Here is a 26793-nt window from a genome sequence, read left to right on the forward strand (position 1 = left end):
AATAAAATTGTTTCGAGCCTGACAGGGAATATCTAGAGACTTTTTCGACTCAGCACCTAAATAACTGATGTGCATGTTTGCTGACTTTTTCAGCATTGATATTTACTCATATACTGATGCCTAAGGCATGTCTTATATGAGAGAGCTCTTAGTTTTTTATGCTATTTGACTAAGTAGCATGGATATTTTATTGCCTTTTTTGTGAACTAAGGGTACATCGAATTTAAAGTTTCACAGGTGAGATTGTCACAGATCGTTTTGCAGAATGGCTGACGAATCACAATACATCTTCTGCATCTTAACAATGTATCATATTCTCATATTTCATCACTTTATCCACATTGCTACAATTTTCATTATGATAATTCAAAGGCAAGTCAAGTTTGCACGTTTAAAAACAGCCTCAACTAACCAATGTGCTTTATTTACAAGGTGTAAAAACAACAGCAGCTTCAAAGAAAGACAATAAAATATATATACACACATGAAGAGGGTTTTACATAAGATGACAGTGGGCCAAGTGTTTTACAGATAAAGCTGGTTGGAGTCAGGGGGGCCAAACAGAACTACCTACTTTTTTTGCTCATTTAGTATTAAAACGTTTTGTGCCATCCAGTCTTTCGAGTAGTATTTGCAGGGAGTGGGGGTTATTGCTTTTGAGAGGGATATATATTTACATGTCATCTGCAAACCAGTGGAAGGATAAACCGTGCTTCCTTATTAGGGAGACCAGTGGCAGCATGGACAGGGAAAAACAAAAAAGAGGTGATAAAACTGAGCCCTGAGGAACCCCACAGGTGAGGGCAGCAGAGGGAGAAAAGCTATATCCTAGGCATACTTTAAAACTTCCGTTTTCCGAGTATGAATTGAGCATATTTAGCCTGGATCCCAACCCAGTCTTTAAGCCTGGTGATAATTATTTTGTGGTCAACCGTCTAAAATGCGGCGCTGTGTCCCCATTGTCTGCTGCTAAAAACAAATCATTAAGAACTTTTAAAAGAGCTGTTCAGTGCTGTGGTTTTCTCTAAAACCTGATTGGAGTGCTTTAAATATTTGATTATTGCTTAAAAATTGATTCATTTGTTTATTGATTACTCTTTCGAGAATTTTGGATGGTAATGGGAGTTTCGAAAATGGGTTAAAATTTGATCAAATGTTAGGATCTAGGTTAGTTTTTTTTTTAAAGAGGCTAAACCACTGCATGTTTAAAATCGGTCTGGAAGAATCCCATGGAGAGGCAGCTGTTGATGAAGGAGAGGATGCTAATAATTTTAAATGTTTCTTTAAAAAGGCAACGGAGAATACAAGCAGATGTCCATGATGTGGGCTTCAAATGAAGGATTATTTCTTGCAGAGAGGAGAGAGATAATGGATCAAATCGATTAAAGAATTGCACAGCTGACCGAGGGTCTGGCTGTGGTGCAGACGGTGGTAAAATTTGCTTTTTTATATCAATTGATTTTTCCACAAAGAATTCTAAAAAACTCGTAATTTTCTGTGCAAGAGACTGGAGAGGTGTAGTCAGTGAGTCAGGCCCCATACACACACATTTTTTTGAAAACGGAGTATTTTCTCTCCCTTTTGGCCTCCCGTCCACATGAAAACAATTGAAAACTGAGTTTTTGGTCACTGCAAACGAAGTCTTTGAAAAACGCATTCCAAGGTGGAGATTTTTTTTAAATCACGTTTACTTGTATTCGTGTGAACAGTTAAAACAGTTAAAACGGAGCTTTTTGTAATAGTGACGTAATTAAGTCGACTTGCATGCTCGCAATGTTCCTTTACGGTGTTTGATGTGAATGAGATACAGCTATTATCGCCACCTACTGGCCTGGCATGCTTATGTGAGCGTTTTCCATCTTTTTTGCGTTGCCATGTGGACTGAGAGATTTTTTTAAAAACTGTTGGTGTGGCCGGATTTTTTTTGCAACCGGAGGGGGAGGAAACGGGTTTTTAGAAATATCCGTATACGTGTGGACGTGGCCTCAGTGAGTTTACGGTTTTTATTAACCTTGGGTCTGTTGAAGTTTTGTGTTGTGAGATCGCATAAGTACTTTGTCCTTGCTAAAAAAGTCCTTTGCTCAATACCAAGACTCTGTCAAAGCAGCAAGTCATAAGAGACTTGGAGTTTGACTTTTTTCCATTTTCTTTCTGCCTTTCTACAGCTTCAAACAGTCAGATAAACCTGAACTCCCCTTTTATTTTGAAAGTACTTTTAAAATCTGATAACATCAGACTGAAATATAAAAGGCACGTGCGTTAAGGAACTACATCTTCAGTTTTTGGACCGAACACACCCCTCTGTAACATAGTTTGGCTACGTTTACAGATACAGACTACAGCAGGCTGAAACGTTACCTAGTGAAGCTACTGATTGTTGTCACACACAGCCACCAGCTGATCCCTGCATGAGAAGCAAAGAAACGATACCCAATTAAACAGCAACACTTTACGAGCTCTTTCTGTATGAAAGTCAGCAAAAAAAGTCTGTAATGTCCTCCTATTTGTACAGCAGGTACGACTTAAGCCTGGCTCACACTGCCGGATAATCGGACCTCAAATCGGCCTGATTCCTCCTTTCCGATAATCGCGGGGTCAGCTCTCATAATTTTACTTTGTATGACAAATGGCTGTACAGTAAACTCTGCTTTCAAAAGCAGCTTTCACTGTTGTTCATTTCCTGTTGCATGACACATACTTTTCTTTGTCTTCAGCTTTACTTCACTGAACAATAAACATTTGTTGTCAACTTTGCTAACACATTCACCCTTCCTTCCTCTTCCTCCTCTCCCCCACACAAAGGCTTCTCTGTGCTGCAGCAGGTGAGAAGCTGGAACATCACTGTACCTAAAACAGTGACTGCAGTGGAGGGGAGCTGTGCTGTGGTACCATGTCAGACAAAAGCTCATGTCCGGGTCACCTGGTATCAATACAATAAGATGTATTATCCTGTGGTGTATGACAGATATCCTCCTACAGTGGAACAACAGTTCAGAGGACGCACCTCAGTAAAGGGAGCAGCCACAGAGGGTAGCTGCACCCTGAAGATTAAAAATTTAAGAAGAACAGACAACAACCTTAAAGTCTATGTGTGGATCAGTCCAGACTCAATAACAAGTCAGAAATTCTTTGATCGAACTGTTACGATCAATAAATAGAGCACTTGACTCTGAAACCTTAAGCAAAAGAAGATGGGGATTGGCTTGGCAACCTTGCAGTATTTACTGCCATGGTTTATGTGGAACACAGTTGCCATTGTTGTTTGTTTATTCTTGCAAATAATATTCCTAATGTTGCTGACTACAACTAAAGGCTACAAAAATGCTGATCCTATAAACACCACAAATTTGAATATGTCACTTATGAAATACATTTGTACACTGTAAGAAAACAATCGTACCTAATGTGAAAACACCTTTAAATAATTTTATATTTACTGTCCTTCAGTTTCACTTGGAAAAAAAATACAATTGCTGACTTTGAGTAAGAATTAAAGTGCTTTTTCACAATTGTGTTATGATTAGAAATGTAATTTATAGAGTCGCCTGCTTATTTCATGCTTCATGATTAGGCAGGACGCTTTGACAGAAAAGTTTGAGTTGTCACCTCCTGTATGTTATTGCATTAAAAATAACTCATAAAAAGTACAGAACATTCCGTGCTAACATGAATGTTGCTGTTTTTTTTTACTTCCTCATTTTTAAGTCAATTATTGCATGCTGTTTGGAAAGGTGGCCAAATGATGAGGAACTTCACTTCTCTAAACATCCTTCACCTCTCTGCTCAAAAAGACCTGACAAAAAGGTACGTTTATAAAACTTTTATATAACTTTTAAGTAGCTTTTAAATAACTTTATCCTTTTTCGGGTAATAAAACAAATCAACATGTTTGATGTCATAAAGCTACTTTTCAACAAGTGCATCATTTTTGCACTTGTAGGTTGATCAAACAAACTTTGTTACAGGGGAAAGAAAAAAAACATTCACTCTGATCAAGTTTTAAACATTTTAAAGCTCTCATGCAGTTTTTCTTCTGGGCATTATTACTGATTATTAATTATTAAATAGTTTCCTTAAAGAGGTTGTAAACAAACTGAACTCAAGTAAAAAACATAAAACACTTGTCTCTTTTCCTTGAGGCAGGCAGTCAAACTTCCTGTTTTTTTATTTTATAATAATTTCATCTGCTACGTTTTAGTAATGAGCATCTTTACTTGAATTGAATGAAATGCAGAAAGATTTCAATTTAAACCTTAAAATGAGAAGCTGCACACCTTCAAGTCTTTTATTTTTGTTGGGATCAATTTAGTTAACTAAACTCTGGATCCAACCTTTTCCACATTGATGAAGATTTAAACATTTCAAGATATTTCTCCATCTGCAACTTCTGCAAAGATCACATTCAACAACAGCCTCAAAATGAAATCTAAGTTTACTTGTAGCGAAATACACTAAACTGTAAATCTACATGTATTCTCTCCAGACTTTCTGCCTCTTCTGAAACACAAAGATGGCTGCAGCTCTGACTCTCCTCCTCATTGGCTGTCTGCTGCAAGGTGAGATGCTCACTTATATTTGTCAAAGAAATTAGCTACTAATGTGTTCTGCTTTCTTGATATCATAATGTAGAGATTTGGTGTTAAATTCACAACTTTAATGGAAAAAAGCTGTGTGAAAATGATGAATCCTCTGAGTTTTACGTGAAGACTATTTTATCTTATTTATCTATTTTATAAGATTTTTAGAAACAGAGCCAACAATAAAATGTATCATGACTTCATTTATTTATTTGTTTGTTTATTTAACAGAGACACGTGCAATGAACATTGCTTCATATAAATACAAAGTAGATAACATGCAATCAGGTTTCTAGCCGCGGCTCATTTGAAACCTCTATCCCTGTCAATGATTTTAGTAATATAGACATTATAAACTCAATATGAATAAGGATTGTATTGTAAATGTATAATTGTAATAAGGATTTGTTTCTTGTGTTTCAGGTGCCCTGTGTGGAGAGTTTGAGATCATTATACCAAAGACTATAGAGGTTCTGAAGGGATCGTGTGTGACAATCCCCTGCTCCTTTGACGTAGATGATCAATATAATGTCAACTTAGATAACACATGTAAAGCATTATGGAGAGAAAGTACTAATGGACCTGCTGTGTTTGATAGCAGTAATCCACAACAGAAAGGACAATTGATTGGTGACCTAACAAAAAAAGACTGCACCACAACCCTGAATGACATGCAAAACAACAAACTGTATCTTTTTAGATTGGACTGTTTCGGTCTGAAATACAATTTTGATGGCGTGACCATTTCAGTCACAGGTAGGTTTCAAATTAAATGTATTTACAGTTCAGTCATGTAGTAGTTCTCTGACCTTATCATTGATTACTTCAAAATAAAGATAAATCAAACCTTTGATAGTAGAGAGAAATAACTGTTTATACATGTTTATGTATCTTCTGAACAGAACAACCGACTCTGACTCCGCCCACACTGAAGGTGAAAGAGGGAACCTCAGTGAGTTTGAATTGCTCTGCTCCAGCTCCCTGTTTGTCTCTTCCTCCAAATCTGACATGGAGCCCCGGCCTGGGTGAAGGTCAGGAGACCCTGCAGGAGAATCAGGACAAAACTAAAGTGAAGATCTCTGTGCTGAACTTCAACACATCACACCTCCATCATGGACAAGAAATCTCCTGTACTGCTGTCTACAGAAAACAAGATGGCAGCACTGAGTCATCTGTGAACATCAGTTTAACAGCTGACATTACATGTGAGTATGAGTGTCTTGTGATTAAATTGATTACATAAAATACATGCTTCTTCGTATTTGTTTGTTGTTTTGTAATCATTTAGCTAACAGTTACGAGCATGGCCGTCACCTGGGGTGTGCATACTGCCATGTGTGATAACCTTCTTTTCTCTCCACTCAGATGTTTGATTGTAGATGTATTCATTGTATGAACAGGGTTTGTTGTTTAGTCTCTACATAAATGATCTAATAAATGAATGCTATTAGGACAGACATCCTAATGTACGCTGATGATACTATCATTTTTGAACATGCAACAACAAACCAGCAAGCTGCACGTAAGCTAACAGCAGTGATGACTAATGTCACACAGTGGTTTAATAACTCCTGTCAATACTTAAACATAAAGAAAACAATCTGCATGTTTTTCACAAAGAGGTCAACAGATCATTTCACACTCAGTGTTTTCATAACAAGGTTAAAGGTCACAGTTGTATCTGATTATAAATGAATGTAACACTGGACTTTAATCTCCCATTTCAAAAATTAATTAAGATGGTGACAAACATAGTAAAGTTCATATTTACATATTTTCACCAACTGTTTATCCGCTGAGGAAGCAACACTGTACTGTAGACGTAATAGACCTACATTGGTATTAGAGGTGGGAATCACCAGAGGCCCCAAGCTATGATATTATAACGATGTTTGAGTCACGATACGATATTATTGTGATTTTAAACATTTTGCTATAGGCTGAGAATTGTGATATAATATATTGCGATTTTCACTTCTTTAATTTCATATTATGTACACAAAATTAAACTAAATCAAGAACTGTTTTGTCAATTAAGAAAAAAATATCAGTCTATTCATCTGACTATAGTCTTTTTAATTCTACACAATGAGAGTCGAGCCCACAGACTGACCAACACTGTGATAAAACAGGACAGACATCCTAGTCAAAAATGATAGTATCATCAGCGTTGACGATACTATCATTTTTGAACATGCAACAACAAACCAGCAAGCTCCACGTAAGCTAACAGCAGTGATGACTAATGTCACACAGTGGTTTAATAACTCCTGTCAATACTTAAACATAAAGAAAACAATCTGCATGTTTTTCACAAAGACGTCAACAGATCATTTCACACTCAGTGTTTTCGTCACAGGGTTAAAGGTCACAGTTGGATCTGATTATAAATGAATGTAACACTGGACTTTAATGTCTCTATTTAAAAAACAAATTAAGAATGCAGTGAGGTTCACAAATGACAAACAGTTTGTAAATGCAGACTGAATAGTTTATATATTTGTTTCTATTAGTCTATGTATACAAAACTATAAATATTTGTGTGTGAATCAGAAATACATTTGTGAATGTTATTTTTTTATTTGTGGATTTGTTTTACATTTATTTGAGTTTATTCACGCAAGCTTCACGTTGTTGTGTTGTCATCAGATGTTGTAAGTGCTTAAGGAGTTTTGAAGTCCTGTTTTTTGCAGTATAAAGAGTCCTGGTACTGGGACACAATTTACATATGACAATGATGTTCTTGTCATCTTTCCTGTCTACAAAACTTAAGTAATGGGAATATTTCCAGCCGCTGAATACATGTATGCTTCCATCTTTCAAGCTAGCCAGGGTTGCCAGGTGTGTGTGACAACAAATGACAAAACAAGCCCAATGGCCAAAATAAAACAACCCTCGGCGGCACCTAAAAAGAAGCCCAAATCCGTGGGAAAACCACATATCTGGCAACCATGACGCTCGCTACCTTCTGGATTATCTGAGGTGCGCAATGAAATGAATCTGGGGTTTGTTGCATAAATCTGAAGTGGGGTAATAACAACAACAGTAATGTATTAACAAGTTTTTTTTGTGTGGGTAACTGTAATATTATTACTGGAATTTAATTAGTAATTTGTTACACTACTCGTTACTTGTAAAAGTAATATTATTACTGTAACGCGTTACTAGCTATACGTTACAGCCCAACACTGGTCCTACTAGCTGTTTCTATTGATGTTTAACAGGACTTGTTCAGGATAAAGGCATAACTCTTCTCTATCCCTCATCACAAATAAACTACATCTTCAAAAAATATAACTATTGAGGCTGCGGAACCTCTTTCCAGAGTCCAGCAGCGAAAACAGTCCTTGGTGGGGGTGAGAGGTGTCTCTGCTGATTTTCTGAGCCCTGGTCAGGCAGTGGATTTTTGCAATCTCCTGGATGGGAGGAAGTGGAGTCTTAATGATCTTTTCCGCCATCCTCACCACTCTCTAAATATATTTTGGTCTGATTAGTTATTGTCTTTATCGACTCACACTGTAAGCGGAGTGAATTTTCTCATTACTCACCAGTTTTGATTTTATGATGGTTATAAGGCCTGAAATGGTATTTGTACCACCGTCATGGTTCAGTACATGCAGTGATACGACAAAGACAACTGAGTGGAGAAAAAAGGCTCATGGCAGTATTCACACCCTAATCCACTTTCCAGTAATGCTCCAGACTATAAGCTTTTTTTTTTTTCTTAACAGACAAAAGGAAGTAGCAGACACAAGAAAACACAAGAAAAAAGAAAGAGTAATATGGTACACAGCAAAGCTAGAAGACCCGCCTAGTTTTTTAAATCAGTTGTGGGGGAAACTTTGGGTTTACAGTGCATTTGAACATTTTGAACATTTTAATGAAGACGCCATTTCCCAGAGGTGCCCATTACCAGAGCAAATAATAGACTGAGAATTGACCCTTGGGGAACACCAAATGTGAGGTGGAAAGGGGATGAGGAAAATTGTATCACAGAAACAGAATGATCTGCCAGATAAATAAGATTGAAATCAGTACAGAGCAGTGTTTTTAATGCCATTGTACTCTTTCAGGAAATTCAGGAGGATATCATAGTCTTTCGTATTAAAAGCAGAGCTCAAGTCCAGGAGGATTAAAATTGAACAAGAACTCAACTGGAGATGTTCTGGGTTAAGGTGCAAATCATCTACGAGCGGTAGACCCCAGCTGATGACCCTGCAGCTAACAAGTGGGCATTGGTGGAGATTTGGAAGGCCCAGAGCCTAGCAAGAAAACATACACATTTAGTTGAATGTCTTGTATAGTTATTAAGCAAGGGAAGAGCGTTTTGTTTGGCTTGATTTATTCTGAAAGGGGCAATGTCATCAAGGATTGCCTGACACGTTTTAGAATCACATGAAAAAAATCAGCAACCAAATAAAGGATAGTATGAAACCAGGAGATAAGCACATCGTCTGGGACAGCCTAATATTCATGTTGTGTTAATAACACGGATTAAAGCAAAAAAAAATTCTCAACGTATAAATCAACGAATAACCAATTTCAATTGGTGTTTTCGATCTAGGTATAAAAAGCTCAAAATCTAGACTGACAGATATGGCCTTGCTTCTTTTTGACAAACGTGACCAATGTCAAATTCATTGTATGCCTATATAAATAGAGTTAAGTTACTAAGTTGAGTTAAAGTAAAGAGTAATAAAAAATATATAGGCATATTTATTTATTTACATATATAGCCAGCAGGGCACATAAAGATATTTTGACATTAGTGTATTCGTCCTTTATTTCACTTTGGTCGGGTAAATAAAGTTGCGCACCGAAGCCTAAAAACAAATCCTGATATGATGGGCAGTGCACGCTGATGTTCTCTACCACAATAAAAGCCTACTATACACCGAGCAGACTTCATGTAGCAGATCAAAGTTCTGACTTTATATTTAAAATGCCACACAAACACAAAACTACAATTGTGTTACAGGATTCAGATAAATGTCTGACATTAATAACCGCAGTTTGCACGTGAGGGTAGGGCTATGTCATCAACCAATTTTGCTCGACTTTTATTTGTCCGATTGACACAGACTAAAATTATTACAATAGTGAAATTGACGGAAATCCATCGTAGCGACGGAGACCTTTAATCCCTGTAATAATTTTTCAGATTCACCCAAAGGGACCACAGTGCAAGAAGACACAAATGGGACACTGACTTGCAGTGCTAATGCCAACCCAGCTGTAAAGAACTACACCTGGTACAGAGCTGATGGAGGCCAGGAGACTTTCATGGGGACTGGACGCGTTTTAACTGTTAAAGCTTCAAATGTCATCGGTCCTTTTTTCTGCAAGGCTGAAAATGAACTGGGGAGTGGACGATCTGACAACAAACACATAGATGTTCAGCGTATGTATACAAGTTAAACTGTGTGTTTTTAAACCTTTAAAGGTCTATAATTTATCCAGAGCAGTGATTTTCTGATTATAAGAAGTTGTTAATGTTTCAGTTTTCAAGATTGATTTCCATCTTTGGCACTTTCTGTATTAGTATATAAAACATTACTAATTTGTCTTTTTCATCCAAAGGTCCATGTGTGCCAATTTGGGTCAATCAATCATTCAGTTTCCCTTTCATAATAAACTTCTTCATGTGCCAGTGGGTTGAGTGTGTTTAAATTGTGCTTTTGAACATAACCACCATGAAACAATCAGAAATGAATATTGAATTTCTTCTGGCTCAGCGTTGTTCCTGCTGAAACCACTCCTCTTCCTTTAGTCTTTTGGTTGCTCAGCCTACACTCGTCTCTCTTGCTTGCTTTGCGGTCTTGATTTGAATCACTGTCAAACTGACAATGAAGTAGACTTTAGTGGTAAAAACCATCAAGTTGAAAAAGTATTTCAAACAGGGTTATGATATTATCATGTTATTTCTTATGACAGGTCTTCAGGATAACTGTGGACCCTACAGTGGAATTCTCTTCTGGGCTGTTACTGGAGTGTCTCTCACTGTGAACGTCGTCCTCACAATCTGCATGGTGTTTCTTTGGTATGTTATTACACCAGAGGACTTTTTGGAATAAACTGTGCTGATGAAGATATGACAAATGAGTTGTGTATAAACCCTTTTTAATCCTCATTTCTTCTTTTACTAAAGGAAACAAAGAGAGAGCATGAAGCCAAAAGAAGAGGACAGCACTTACATGAATCTGGATCACACTAACAGATCTCCAGACTATGATGTCATTGCCAAACGTCATACCTGATTATTTGAAGACAATGCTCTCTCTCTGTCTCCCTCTCTCGCTCTGTTCTTCCTGCATTGCTTTAAATATCGACTTTGAGATATGAATGTGATATTTCAATATTCTGCAGGGTGTTTGGCACAATACATGATGAATTCTCAGTAATTTCACATAATATTTTCTCTATGAAGCCTCTGATGATCAACTCTGGTTTAAGCTGTATCAAAGAGGAAATTATTTTGATAAATGGGTACGTTTAAAGTGACTTTTGTTTATATTAAAGCTCTGTTAATCAAGAATTTCATGTTATATTGAAAACATAACTGTTTTTCAAAAGAGATACACATTGAATCAATCCAAGATATGGAAACACTGATACAGTTGTTTCCTCTGGGGGTGATGTTTTTATCTATCTATTGATTTTATGCCATGCATTGAAAGTTTTTATACTGTGCTATGTATTTCATGTATTTAGTATTTTCTTATTTGGACCCTGAGTCTGTAATAAAGGAATAATTAATTAATTGCATGCTCTTTTTTTCATCAGATTAAAGAAAGTCTGTGAGGTCAGTTCTAGAGGACAGGATTTAAATGGCACTGAATCAAAGACGAGGCTCAGTAGAACAGTTTAAAGGTCCAATATGTAAAATATCTTCTGAATTAAATCTTGAAATGGTCTTACTATATCATCAGACATTAAGGAAACATGGTCTGTTTAAATGCTGGCTTCTCTGACAACAACACAGTAGGTCCTCTTCTAAGTTTTGATTCTAGTGCTGAAGCGTTGTTTTTTGTTTTGACCAGAGACGGTAAGCGGTGTTGGGGTTTTGTGGAGCTAATATGCGGGCAACATTTATGTTTTATATAGTAAAATTTGGTTATTAAATTCATATGAATAATTATCCTTAATTAATTATTAATATCAATCAACAATATTATTAAACTGAGTTAATAAAAATGGGGCACCACCCTGAAATCAGGGGAAAATAACCTAATATCAGTCTTGATTTATTTAATTAAATACTAATACTAATAATTATTCATGAATAATTATCTGTATTTAAATTAATAGAAGGCTTAGGTTCGTACACAAGCTCTCGCAACCAGTGGCATTACAATGCCCAAACACCAGTAATCACAAACAACTGCTTTCCTAAATTGTGTGTGTGTATGCTTGTGTGTGCCTGTGTGCGTGTGAATTTTTCTCTTGTGGATGCATCAGTTAGATCACAGATTCACAGGTTGATCTCTCTGAGGTAATCATCAATGCTGAAGTTTGGGTTACCTGTATCAGACTGCTCTACATCCTTTGCCAGAGATTCAATGACCCTGGGTGAACAGGAGCCATTCTAGTCATCGGATGTTTTGATATTTCTCAGCTGTGAACCATGCGGTGGGAACTTAAAGGTGGCAGTAGAGGGCCTGAAGCTATCTCTGCCTGTGGGGGTTGAGTAGTCATCCCCCTTCCCATGGGGTGATTCAAACCTGTGAAGGTGTGAAAAGGTGTCACAGTTGTCTGTGGACTGGAGTGCTTTCCCAAAGGGAGGAGCTCCACCGTCAAAATTATTGTTATTATGAATGGCAGGGAACACTGGACTTCTTTTCTCGGTCCCTGGGTTATCCTGGCTGCTCGGTTCTATACGGAGCTTTTTCAGCAGGGTTGTTTGATCTTTTAAGGAGCTTGATTCAAGATCAGAGCCATATCCTGACGATATGTCTTACTCCATGCTTACCTGTGCCCGTTGAATAACGTCAAACAAGTCCAGCACTTTCTGCTTGGCAGTCTTGAAGTGCTGACGAAGAAATTTGTTGTCCGCCTGCAGGGATTGGACTTCATCCTACAGGGTTTGAACGTGGTTCTGCAGGCTTTGGTTATTTTCCTGCAGAGCTCCTTTTCTACTTGCAGCTGGGCTAACTGCAAAAAGGACTTGCATTGGGAAAGAAAGAGGAGTTGCCCAAGAACATACAGGATTTTGCTTTGGGGTTTCCTGGCTTGGTGGTTGACATGATCAACTAGCTCCTTCAACTTCTTATCACAAATACTAATTGAATAGTGATTTAAGTTGTCAATCTCCTCTAAGGAGAGGTACGTCAGACCAGCAACAGTTTCTTGTGGTGCTGCGTGGTCTGATCCAAATGGAGTCTCACATAGGGTCTTGGTACATATTTTACATGGTAAGACGGAACACCAGTGGATAACTGTTAGCAAAGCTGCTAAGCTAAACAAAGCTTGATCAACACGAGAGCAAATTTGATCTAAGTTTCCAAATTGATCACTGCAGTCTTTTCTGGAAGCTAGGTGAGGGGATTCACACCTCAAGTCCTGTAAGTATTGTGGCTCACGCCGCTCAGACAGTTGGCTATGCAACAATTATGAGGTTACACTCTCAACTGAACAAATGGCTCAAACAACAAAGAGCACAAAAAAGATTTAACTTCTCAGCTCACCAAAACAAACAACACCACTAAAACACAACTTGATGTCTGCTTTGCTTGAAACAAGAAGTACATTTCACAAGAAATACATTTCTTTAATAAATTTCTTCAGAATTAAAATCTAGATTAATGCATCAAAGCTGGTTCATTGAGAAAGTCACAGGGGCTGCATAATTATGTTCAATCATTGTATGGACAAGAAAGAGGAAAAACAGTTATTACTTTATCCGTTAGCTGACAACTGACGACTTAACTAAGCCACAGCTTGGTGTCTGCTTTGCATATACAACAAAACAATTTAGTCTTCAATGAAAACAGAATTTTCTTCAGAAGAATCCCTTTTTAGCATTAAATATTGGATCAATGTGCATTAACAATGCAATATAGCTGGTTTATTGGGAGCCTCACATGGGGCACCATTATGTTGAGGTTTTGTGGAGTAACATTTATGTTGGGTTTATATAGTAAAATCCTTAATTAATTATTAATATAAATCAAAAATATTATTAAACTAAGTTAATAAAAACGGGGCTCCACCATGTATTCAGGGAACAATAACCAATATTACAAAATCTTGTCTTGAATTAATTAATTAAATACTAAAATTAGTAATTAGTAATATCTGTATTTAAAGGGATACTTCACCCATTTGAATTAAGCTTTGTATCATCAGAAACCTGATAGTATTTTTGAATGGTCGTGCATCCCGCCCTCATTTTCCCCTGAGATGGGAAATCTTTGTATTTTTAAGTCTGAAAAGGAGCTTCCAGTGACGCAAAGTGATGATTTTTGCATCACTGGAAGCTGTTGCAGTTAGCAGGGTGAAACTACAACGCTAGTTCCTCATATTTTCGACCACTGGAGCTACAGACCAATCACAGATCGGTGGGTGGGAACTCACTCCCAGAATCAAAACTTAACGTCTGCCATATTGCTTTGAAGCTATGCTAACAGGCTCTATGGAGAAAGCTGATAATGGCGAAAAAATATAAATAGAGCCAAAAAGAGACTTTCTGCCTTTTCACGGCCAAGAAGGCACCAACTTCAAAAATTATTTCACATTTCTATTACATATATGACCCAATGTAAGTACAGATTCATGTTTCAATGGGTGAAGTATCCCTTTAAATAAATAGAAGGCTTAGGTTCGTAACAAGCTCTCATAACCAGTGGTATTACAATGTTCATACACCAGTTATCGCATACACCTGCTTTCTTAAATTGTAAAATAATGAATTTAATCAAAACCACATCAGTCACAATCAATGGAACGCAATCAAAAACCATCACAAGCTAATCTAAAGCAAGCCAAACATTATGAAGCAAAGCTTGTGAATGGGGTATAAGGATGTAGTTATGTAGTTGTGTGTGTGTGTGTGTATTTGTGTGTTGCTGAGTCCATGTGTGGGTGTGTGAGCCTGTGCGTGTGTGCCACAGTCACCCCTGTCTGTCTGTAGAGTTCAAATAGCAATCATCTATTTTACTAATGGGAGGAAATATTGTACTTTATTTAAAAGTAAATACATTGTTAAATGGCCTATTCAGCTGGTTGGTGAGTCACGGGGACGCTTAGTCTCTACCAAGCGTCCCTTAGTCTCTACCAAGCGTCCCTGTAATCCAGACCGTTAGAGCGGATAGCTACCTACAGTATGTCTTAAACATTGACTCCCACCCTTTGCACCGTGATTTTCAGCATCTTCCCTCTGGACGGAGGTTTTTCAGTCCCAAGGGGCAGAACAAAGCCGTACAAAAATAACCATGTTTCTGCTGCTATCACTGAACTGAAAAAGCTGTAGCCATATTTCCAAATATCCTGGCTTAATTTTGTTATTAATTTTATTGGTTGTTTCATTCATTGGTGGAACCTTGAGCACTTTTCTACAATTCTACAATTCACATAGCAGACGCTTTTATCCAAAGCGACTTTTATCATTGTTATAATTTATTCATTTTTTAAAATAATGTTTCCGTAGGTTTTAAATAGTTTGATTTTTCTCGAATGTGTTTATCTTCTTACATCTGTTTTGTCTTTTCTCTCATAGCTCGCTAGGTGTACAAATACAGTTACCTGCACCTGAACAATGAGTAATTGCTTTAAATATCATAAAACAGGTGGGTGGAGACTAATTGGTGAGTATTACAAACATGTTAATTTAGTTCCAAAGATGAAAAATAGAAGAGAACAGAAGAATACATGCGATTGAGAAGAGTTGTGGCACTGTTATGAGCTATGATAGAAATGACTGTAAAATGATTGTAACACGCATGTTCACTACTGTGACTTCCTGGTGTAATTTACTGAAGAAGGCTGTTTGAAAAAGCAGCACACACTTTGAAGGAAACGTCCCTCCTCTGAACATCTTCACCTCTCTGCTCCAGAGGACCTGACAAGAATGTAAGTTTACATGACTTTGATATGAAAAATACAAAAAGTTGGATTTAGATCAATAAACTAATACCATAGGTTAAGGAAAAACAGACACTATAAAAGGAGAAGCATTTTCTCGTTGATCTTCGACGTAATAAAGCTGTCGTTGTGTTTTTGTATATTGTTGGTGATCAAAGGAGCTGCCTATAAACAGATTATAGCGTTAATTTTAACTATAGACTGAAAATACATTAATGAAAAGTAGCATTATGTGTCAATTTTGCCTTCACAGACCACAAAGCTTCCTGTTTTTTTCTAATCATTTTATGATCTACAACATGATGCTGCAATAAGCAACTTCAGAAGAATGAAATAACTCAACCAATAACGGCCTCCCAATGATCCTACATTTTAAACCTGACTTTACTTGGACTCAAATATACTTAGTATGAAACTGATGTGTGCCCATGTGTACTCTCCAGACTTTCTGCCTATTCTGAAACAGAAAGATGGCTGTAGCTCTCACTCTCCTTGTTGGCTATCTGTTCCCAGGTGAGATATTCACTCACATTAAGCCCACCACTGTAACAAACAAAAAGTAATTTAAAATAATACCTCAAAAACTTAGCGTTACACATAGCTAGTCCAAAAATTCACAAATGATTAACACATGTTCTTATTTAAATGTTCTTTCTTGTGTTTCAGGTGCCCTGTGTGGACAGTTTGAGATCATTATACCAAATACTATAGAGGTTCTGAAGGGATCCTGTGTGACAATCCCCTGCTCCTTTGACGTAGATGATCAATATAATGTCAACTTAGATAACACATGTAAAGCATTATGGAAAGAAAGTACTAATGGACCTGCTGTGTTTGATAGCAGTAATCCACAACAGAAAGGACAATTGATTGGTGACCTAACAAAAAAAGACTGCACCACAACCCTGAATGACATGCAAAACAACAAAGTGTATTTTTTTAGATTGGACTGTTTCGGTGTAAAATTAAATTTTGATGGTGTGAAAATTTCAGTCACAGGTAGGTTTCAAATTAAATGTATTAACAGTTCAGTCATGTAGTAGTTCTCTGACCTTATCATTGATTACTTCAAAATAAAGATAAATCAAACCTTTGATAGTAGAGAGAAATAACTGCTTATACATGTTTATGTATCTTCTGAACAGATGATCCACCCAGACCGACTCTGACTCCGCCCACACTGAAGGTGAAGGAGGGAACCTCAGTGAGTTTGACGTGCTCTGCTCCAGCTCCCTGTCTGTCTCTTCCTCCAAATCTGACATGGAGCCCCGGCCTGGGTGAAGGTCAGGAGACCCTGCAGGAGAATCAAGACAAAACTAAAGTCAAGATCTCTGTGCTGAACTTCAACGCATCACACCTCCATCACGGACAGGAAATCTCCTGTACTGCTGTCTACAGAAAACAAGATGGCAGCACTGAGTCATCTGTGAACACCAGTTTAACAGCTAACATTACATGTGAGTATGTGTGTCTTGTGATTAAGGAAGTCAAACTTAAACTTTTAAATGCTCTCTAATCTCCTTAAAATCTTGACTAAATTAAATTAGGTGTGAAACAATAAGTCCTTGAAAGGACATTTTTACCCAATTCTTTAGATTTTCTAATTAGTGTTGACATTTAATGACATCAATTTAATAAATGAAACACCTCAGTGTGAGATGCTTATGGATTTTCTTGATCACAGAGCTTCAACAGCAAGCCTTTAACTTGCTTTGCTTCATTTCTCTGAAGTGTTTCCTCATCCAAAATATCCTTTGCAGTCATATCTTAGGGTGCATTTTTTGTTAATTGCATAAACTTCAAGCTGCTTTGAAATCAAGCTAAAGCAGAGACTTAGAAGAAAAGACAAAGGGAACATCTACATCTGCATGCCATATATCTAACTCTGATTAAGATGCATTTTAGGATTAACATAATTCCCTTTACTGTACAGAAAACATGAAACTAATGGCAACCTTTCTTGTAAGTGCAAACATGCTGAAAAGCAAAGGCTTCAAACGTTGCTGAAGCAGAGTCAGTAATTTTCTTCATGATTTTTCTTCCAAATCAGCAAGAAAGTGACAGTTTACAATTCAATTATCAAAAGAACAAGTCTGTTTATTTTTTTCCTCCCAGATTCACCCAAAAAAACCACAGTGTCGGTCAGTCTGTCCGGTCCAATACGACAAGACAACATTATGACTCTGACCTGTAGTAGCAGTACCAACCCAGCTGTAAAGAACTACACCTGGTACAGAGCTGATGGAGGCCAGGAGACTTTTATGGGGACTGGACGCGTTTTAACTGTCAAAGCTTCAAATGTCAGCGGCCATATTTTCTGCAAGGCTGAAAATGAACTGGGGAGTGGACGATCTGACAACAAACACATAGATGTTCAGCGTATGTATACAAGTTAAACTCTGTGTTTTAAAACCTTTAAAGGTCTATAATTCATCCAGAGCAGTGATTTTCTGATTATAAGATGTTGTTAATATTTCAGTTTTCAAGATTGATTTCCATCTTTGGCACTTTCTGTATTAGTATATAAAACATCACTAATTTATCTTTTTCATCCAAAGGTCCATGTGTGCCAATTTGGGCCAATCAATCATTCAGTTTCCCTTTCATAATAAACTTCTTCATGTGCCAGTGGGTTGAGTGTGTTTAAATTGTGCTTTTGAACATAACCACCATGAAACAATCAGAAATGAATATTGAATTTCTTCTGGCTCAGCGTTGTTCCTGCTGAAACCACTCCTCTTCTTTTAGTCTTTTGGTTGCTCAGCCTACACTGGTCTCTCTTGCTCGCTTTGTGGTCTTGATTTGAAAATATGATACAGCTTTGGTACTTCCTTCACTGTCAAATTGACAATGAAGTAGACTTTAGTGGTAAAAACCATCAAGTTGAAAAAGTGTCCCCCCCCAAGTGGTTTAATCAATGAAAAAATATCAGAATTTATGTACAGATAAATACACTTAACTTCAAATGAATGACACAATAGTCAATTAAATTTTCCTCAACTTTAGTTTAAATTAACAATAAAATAATTTACTGAGCAAATAATAAGCACATGTTATTAGATACACACTGTAATCAGCCCTTAGACTGACTAAAATTAATTTAGCCTCTCTCTGAAGATCAGTGCCATCCAATTAAATAATTCAATTATATCAAAGCAAAAATATGGGGTCAGTGAGAACTAAAGGAGATGGGGTTGCAACACATTGTCCTGTCTTAATTATTGATTACATGCAAGTTATTTGTTGTTGATTACATAAACACGACACTAAACAGGGTTATGATATTATCATGTTATTTCTTATGACAGGTCTTCAGGATAACTGTGGACCCTACAGTGGAATTCTCTTCTGGGCTGTTACTGGAGTGTCTCTCATTGTGAACATCGTCCTCACAATCTGCATGATGTTTCTTTGGTATGTTATTACACCGGAGGATTTTTTGGAATAAACTGTGCTGATGAAGATATGACAAATGAGTTGTGTATAAAACAATTTTTTAATCCTCATTTCTTCTTTTACTAAAGGAAACAAAGAGAGAGCATGAAGCCAAAAGAAGAGGACAGCACTTACATGGCATTGGATCATACTAACAGATCTCGAGACTATGATGTCATTGCCAATCGTCATACCTGATTATTTGAAGACAATGCTCTCTCTCTGTCTCCCTCTCTCGCTCTGTTCTTCCTGCATTGCTTTAAATATCGACTTTGAGATATGAATGTGATATTTCAATATTCTGCAGGGTGTTTGGCACAATACATGATGAATTCTCAGTAATTTCACATAATATTTTCTCTATGAAGCCTCTGATGTCCAATTCTGGAGAGATATTGATCATGAATTATGGATAAGTTTGAGGTGATGGTTTTCACTTTTGTTTGTATTGAAGCTCTGCTAATCAAGATTTTTATTTTTTATTGAAAAAGTAAATGGTTTATCAAAAGAGATGCACATTGAATCAATCCAAGATATGGAAACATTGGTACAGTTGTATCCTCTGGGGACGCTGTTTTTATCTATTTAGTGATTTTATACCATGCATTGCATTTAAGTTACAGGTTTTTATACTGTGCTTTGTATTTCATGTATCTTGTATTGTATTTTATGTCTTTTGGATTTTCTGATTTGGACCCTGAGTCTGTAATAAAGTTTTGATTCATTCATTGCATGCTCTTGTTTTCCAATCAGATTAAAGAAAGCCTGTGAGGCCAGTTCCAGAGGACAGGGTTTAAATGGCACTGAATCAAAGAGGAGGTTAAGGAGGACAGTTTAAAGGTCCAATATGTAAGATATCTTCTGAAATAAATCTTGAAATGGTCTTACTTTATCATCAGACATTAAGGAAACATGATCTGTTTAAGTGCTGGTCTATTTGAAAACGTAGCAGCAGGTATTTCCTCCTTCTTTCCATTCCTTCTTTTCAAATTTCCATTGTGGCGCAGAATCATTGTATTTTGACCAGAGAAGGTAGGCGGTTGCTTCTGAAAAAAGGAGAGAGGTTAGAGAGCAGAAAAGTCTCTAGACCGATGCAGAGCTGGTTAAAAACTGAAGCTTCACTGTCCACGACATAGTAACCTGTTTGCACATTGGCTGTAGGAAGGAGGGGGCGGGGGAAGAAAGCTCTGTCCAATGTTTTGAAATTGAAGAAAAGTGTTGACGAGCTGATATCCTAAATCACACAAGAATGTTAAAACATTTCACATTCAAAGTTACAGCAACAGGTCTCCTGGGTTAACAAACGCTAACAGGCTGTAGTTGAAAGAAGAGGTGATGATGCAACAGAGTGGTAACAGATACATGGTTATCTCTGAATTTATAGTTTCGACTCTTCTGGCGGTTGAGAAAGGCCTCCTAATACTGCTGGGGAAGTTCGTGGTCTCAGTTTCCATCAACGTGTTTTAACCAGCTTGATTTTATCATTGAAAGATAGTCCTTGTTCAGTCACGTTTACAAATCAACAAGCTCAGGTTTTTACTTCTACTCAATTTTTTTTTTTTCTCAGAAAACCCAGACAGGAGTAGATTGTTGATGAACGCTATTAGAGGTGTTCTTGTTCCTCGAGGAAACAAACTAACGGCCTTCTCCTAATCCTGCCATGAATTATTTAGTTGAGTTTATCAGTAGCACCGTGGGACTGTGTCTCAATATCTTACAACTTAAATTCAACATTATCCCAACAAACAGGACAACATCCAGTATTGGGGTTGCATCATATAAAATGACAGCACTAACAGGACATTCATTTTTTTTCACACATTACGGACAGCCTCTGGACACAGAAATGATAAGATAAAGTGAATGCAGTGACATCAGTGTGTAACAGCCAGTGTTGGGTAGTGATATTGATATTAGGAAGGAAAAAAAACCTGAGACTGATATTTCAATCAGGAGAGACTTAATTGAGAATGAACAATTATTTATTTAACAATAAATGTGCAACAATTTAGATTTGAATGTGCAAAGTCTTTGGGGGATTAGACTCCATCGTGACGACTTCATGTACTCGGAAGGGTAATGAGGCCAACAGCAGGATAGGAAAACCCACCTATGGAGTCTAGACACTGGTGGTGGTGAAGAGGAATGGAGGCTATAATGAGCTTGACTCTGCTGAGCTGGAATGGAGGTGACTGGGGAAGAGAGAGAACTGTTTTAGCATTTTGTCGCAGCAGGATGATTGGTTGAGAGAGGTTGTGCACGAATCTGGTTGGTTAATTACTTAAAGAATAAACACCCATTAACAGCTGATCACCAGAGCAGGTAGACAGAGGAAGTAGTTTAGGTTGAAGTGAAAGAATGAATGAATTTGTGAAAGAATATAACCAGTCTTTCTTCCCTTACGCTGCGCTCCATATCGGCCAATGTCTCTCTTATATCTAATAATAATAATAATAATAATAATACATTTTATTCATAAGCGCTTTTCAAAAACTCTTATACACTAAACATTTGTTAAAAAAGACAAAAGAAACAGCACAGTAAGGACAGACTAACAGACATTGCAGCATTCCACACAAATCATAAAGACAACAACATAAAGGTACAGCTACAGATAAACAGAACACATATCACAATCATACATCAAAAGATTGTTTGAAGAGGTGAGTTTTGATCAGTGATTTGCAATTAACCCAGATGCAATTTGTCCTGCAGAAACATGATGTTGTAACAGAGTTCAGTAGGATACTACTGATGGAAACTCTTTTTACAACTTTGAGGGTTTGTCATGAAAGTTGTGAATCAGATGTGAAATATTTGAGAACTCAAAAGTGTTCATCTCCAGTTTGTTCTCCAGTGCTTGAGCCACCAGGTAAGCAGGACTTGCCACTTTAGTATTTTGCCATTTTTGTTTTTGGTGGTAATTCTGGGGAGGGGGTGTAGCTGGGATGTTCTGAGTTTGGGAGATGCCTCGAGCCCGGCAAGCCATTGAAGAAGTGAGTCTTAGATGAGTTAGTTATTTGTATAGGTGTTGGGGTGACTCTATAAAACTTGTAAAGTAAAGCAGCACATTTTCTTTGTTTGTTGGAGAGATTACCTTGTTACATTATATTTTTTGTGATGTTTGGTAAGTGGGTTTTAAACTTGGTATTTGATCAATGGTTGACTTGACTTGGGATTTTGACAATGGCTTATGAGTGTAACATTCCTCTAAAAGCTTTTTTGGATAGAGTCCTTAAAATAGGGGCAAGCATTACACCTAGTTTTGTCAATGCAAGTTTAACATTTGAACAACAAGAAGAGCTGTTATGTCTGCAATTAGAACACGAAAAAATTAAACAAAGACTTGAAATGCAACTTGAACTTGAAACAATGAAATTGGAAACGAAAAAAGAAATAAATAGAGCTTTAAAAGTGAAAGTACACATATATACATACATATCCCACCCATACAAAAAAACATGAGCCCACAATACAGTTTGATATATGATATATGCAACGCAGGCTAAAGTTTAAAAGTTTAAATGTCTTCTGTCCTTACTTAAAGGGGAGTCGTTATAAAGTGCAATTGCAGTAGGTAAAAAAGTATTTTTAAATATGTCCTTTTTGCAGCTTAGCTGCCGTAGCCTCCCACTAAAAACACTCTTTTGTTCACACACAAGATTGTGTAAGGGATGTATGTTATTGTCCATAATGTTCAACAGTTTCTGTATCATCCTTCTCCCCATCACCACCTCCAGGGGCTCCACAGCAGTCCCCAGCACAGAGCCAGCCCTCCTAATCAGCTTGTTAAGCTTTTTAGAGTCACAAGCCCTGATGCTGCTGTCCCAACAGACGGCTGCAAAGAAAATGGCACTTGCCACAACAGTCTGATAAAACATGGATAACATTTTGCTACACACATTAAAAGACCTAAGCTTCCTCAAGAAGTAGAGTCTGCTCTGACCCTTCTTGTAGACAGCCTCTGTGTGGTGCTTCCAGTCCAGTTTATTGTTCATGTGCACCCCCAAGTATTTATAGCACTCCACCACCTGCACCTCATCCCCAAGGATAGAGATGGTGCTTAGCTCAGGCCTGTCCCTCCTAAAGTCCACCACCATTTCCTTGGTCTTCGTTACATTTAACACCAGGTGGTTCTTCCCACTCCATGCAACAAAGTTATCCACCAGCATCCTGTATTCTGTCTCCTCTCCACCACTGATACACCCTACTACCGCAGTATCGTCTGAGAACTTCTGTAAGTGACAAGCCTCAGAGTTATACTGGAAGTCTAAGGTGTATAGTGTGAAGAGGAAAGGGGACAGCACAGTCCCCTGCGGCGCTCCTATGCCACTGACCGCCCGCTCAGACACAGACCTCCCCAGCCTCACAAACTGTGGTCTGTCAGTCAGGTAATCCATGATGTTGTGGTGGTGTCTACCTGCATCAGCTCCAGCTTCTCACGTAGCAGTACTGGCTGTGTGGTGTTAAAAGCACTTGAAAAATCAAAAAACATAATCCTCACAGTGCTATCAGACTTGTCTAGGTGAGAGTGGGCTCTGTGGAGTAGGTAGATGATGGCATCCTCAACCCCCACCCTTGGGCAGTATGCAAACTGCAATGGGTCCAGGTAGCTGGTCACCTGTGGTCTCAGGTGGGCCAAGACCAGCCTCTCAAGTACCTTCATGATGTGCGATGTTAGGGCAACTGGTCTGTATTCATTGAGGGCAGAGGGAGAGGGTTTCTTGGGGACCGGAACAAGGCAGTATGTTTTCCACAGCACTGGCACCCTCCCCTGGCTGAGGCTGAGGTTGAAAAGATGCTGTAGAATGCCACATAGCTGACCTAAGCAGGCTTTCAAAACTCTGGGGCTGATGCCATCTGGACCTGCTGCCTTGTTCTGGCCGAGTCTCTCGAGCTGCATTCTCACCTGGCTACTGGAGACAGACAGACAGGCCAGAGAAGTGTGGGGTAGGGGTGGGGCACAGTGGGGGTCAGAGCATGTTGGGGGGGCAGTGAATGCCGTCCAAGTAACTTGCGGGGAGGGGGGGGGGGCCTTTTTGAGGGGGGAGGATGTAGGGTCTGTGTGGTTATCAGGGGCCGGGGAGGTAGCCAAAGGCCTCATGCTGAACCTATTGAAGAACACGTTCATCTCATTTAACACAATTTAAATGCAAAATATGAAAACTCCGGTTGATGTAAGACACCACTGGAAGAGGTACCACAGGGGTTCTATTCGGGATATTTTCCTGTCACCAAAAGGACGAGGGGATTCCGCCCAATTCTAGATTTTAGTCGGCTCAACAAGTACCTCAAGGTGCTTCCCTTTCGGATGTTGAAGGCCTTGTTTCAAGCCATCATGGCAGGCAACTGTTTCACAACAGTGGACCTTTGCGACGCCTATTTTTATGTCCCCATCGATTCAGATCCTCTTTGCACTGGGCTGGGCAGAATTTAATATCAAGTGCTACCTTGCAGCCATATGTTTCATTTGGTATAATGCCCCCGATCCGAGGTAGATTGTCACAAAGTCACAGGTTCGCTTTCATTCATCAAACTGTTTACATACGTAAACATTTGTTTTTTTGCACTTCTGCATCAGTTTCATTTTTCAAAAGCAGAGGTTGCTGCGTGATATCATCTTGAGTCAAATGCTTGTGCCGTTGTTTTTTTGCAGTGCATCTGACAAAACAACTCCTTTAAAGGTTCAGGATGAATCAAGAACATTTAAAGTTTTAAGGGTACCTGTACTGTTGCAGATTTCTCGGGGGAAAAACAAGCTTTTGCCATATTTGCACCAGTAAAGCATTGTTGTGAAGATCTATGTTGAAAATGTTTACATCCTCTGTGTAGTTGCTTTAAACTCCTGCAAATTATTAAAACTAAGTTTATTTACATTACTATCTCATTTGTAAAACGCTGCACAAAAGAAGCCTGACCTACCTGCATTTATGCAAATGTTTCAAACGATACCTACACTGAACATCCATCTGTGTGTTGTTCAATCTTCCACTTCCCTCTTCATTTGCTGCATGGCAGAAAAAAGGTCCTCTCTCCCGGAAAGCTTTGATGTTTAAAACATGTCCAGTCCCCATGAAAGTCTCCTGGCCTCCATCAGCTCTGTACCAGGTGTAGTCCTTTACAGCTGGGTTGGCATTAGCACTGTAAGTCTGTGTCACATTTTTGTCTTCTTGCACTGGACCAGAGGGACTGACTGACACTGTGGTCCCTTTGGGTGAATCTGAAAAGAGAACAGTGAATAAACTTCTTATCTTGACGAATAAAATGTAAGCTTTCTCAGGAGAATTTATCAAAAAAACAACAGTTAAGTCGAAAGCTAGTTTTGCTTCCACCAAGCTGTCTGACTGTTTTGAATAAGTAGTTTATTTGTGATGAGGGATAGAGAAGAGTTATGCCTTTATCCTGAACAAGCCCTGCTGTACATCAATAGAAACAGCTAGTGGCACTGTAAATATGCAAATATGTGATTTTTTAATTTTTATTTGCTGAAGGGGTGGCACAATTCATTTTGAACAAGTTGCATTTGTAAAAATGACTGCAGTTGTTCAGTCGTCCGTACATGTTTGTGTTCAGTAAAGTTTGATCAGACTGAAACACCATCAGTTCAGATTGTGACCCTTTTACAGGGTTTTGCTTTTATCACAGTGTTGGTCAGTCTGTGGGCTCGACTCTCATTGTGTAGAATTAAAAAGACTGAAGTGAGATGAATAGACTGATACATTTTTCTTAATTGACAAAACAGTTCTTGACATAGTTTGATTTTGTGTACATAATATGAAATGAAAGAAGTGAAAATCGCAATATATTATATCACAATTCTCAGCCTGTCGCAAAATGTTTAAAATCGCTATAATATCGTATCGTGACTCAAGCATCGTTATAATATCGTAGCTTGGGGCCTCTGGTGATTCCCACCCCTAATCCCAATGTAGGTCTATTACGTCTACAGTACAGTGTTGCTTCCTCAGCGGATAAACAGTTGGTGAAAATATGTAAATATGAACTTTACTATGTTTGTCACCATCTTAATTAGTTTTTTAAATAGAGACATTAAAGTCCAGTGTTACATTCATTTATCATCAGATACAACTGTGACCTTTAACCCTGTGATGAAAACACTGAGTGTGAAATGATCTGTTGACGTCTTTGTGAAAAACATGCAGATTGTTTTCTTTATGTTTAAGTATTGACAGGAGTTATTAAACCACTGTGTGACATTAGTCATCACTGCTGTTGGCTTACGTGCAGCTTGCTGGTTTGTTGTTGCATGTTCAAAAATGATAGTATCATCAGCGTACATTAGGATGTCTGTCCTAATAGCATTCATTTATTAGATCATTTATGTCGAGGCTAAACAACAAACCCTGTTCATACAATGAATACATCTACAATCAAACATCTGAGTGGAGAGAAAAAAGGTTATCAAACAAGGCGGTATGCACACCCCAGGTGACGGCCATGCTCGTAACTGTTTGTAAGGTACATAAATATGTATAAGTAGTCATTTCTCTCTACTATCAAAGGTTTGATTTATTTTCATTTGAAGTAATCAACGATAAGGTCAGAGAACTACTACATGACTGAACTGTTAATAAATGTAATTTTAACCTACCTTTGACTGAAATTTCAATTTGTTGAGGAAAATAATATTTGACACCATCACATTCCAATCTAAAATGATACACTTTGCTGTTTTGAGGTT

General features: G+C 38.0%; 1 protein-coding gene and 1 long non-coding RNA gene across 2 annotated transcripts; both read left to right on the plus strand.

Annotated features, from left to right (window-relative positions):
- The first annotated feature begins 3618 nt into the window (after nt 1–3618).
- Nucleotides 3619–19819, plus strand: LOC132983669 (B-cell receptor CD22-like). The gene is made up of 7 exons (XM_061050095.1): nt 3619–3804; nt 4484–4556; nt 16323–16655; nt 16802–17113; nt 17772–18035; nt 18965–19070; nt 19181–19819. Exons 2-7 carry the CDS (start codon nt 4511–4513, stop codon nt 19287–19289), a joined length of 1170 nt encoding a protein of 389 aa, XP_060906078.1. The 5' UTR covers nt 3619–3804; nt 4484–4510; the 3' UTR covers nt 19290–19819.
- LOC132983116 (uncharacterized) lies at nt 14851–16170 on the plus strand. The gene is made up of 3 exons (XR_009674784.1): nt 14851–15379; nt 15554–15644; nt 16100–16170. It is a non-coding gene; the product is annotated as an uncharacterized LOC132983116 (long non-coding RNA).
- Nucleotides 19820–26793: the final 6974 nt, after the last annotated feature.

The sequence above is a fragment of the Labrus mixtus genome, chromosome 11, assembly GCF_963584025.1.
Source record: "Labrus mixtus chromosome 11, fLabMix1.1, whole genome shotgun sequence".
In the NCBI taxonomy this organism is placed as follows: domain Eukaryota; kingdom Metazoa; phylum Chordata; class Actinopteri; order Labriformes; family Labridae; genus Labrus; species Labrus mixtus.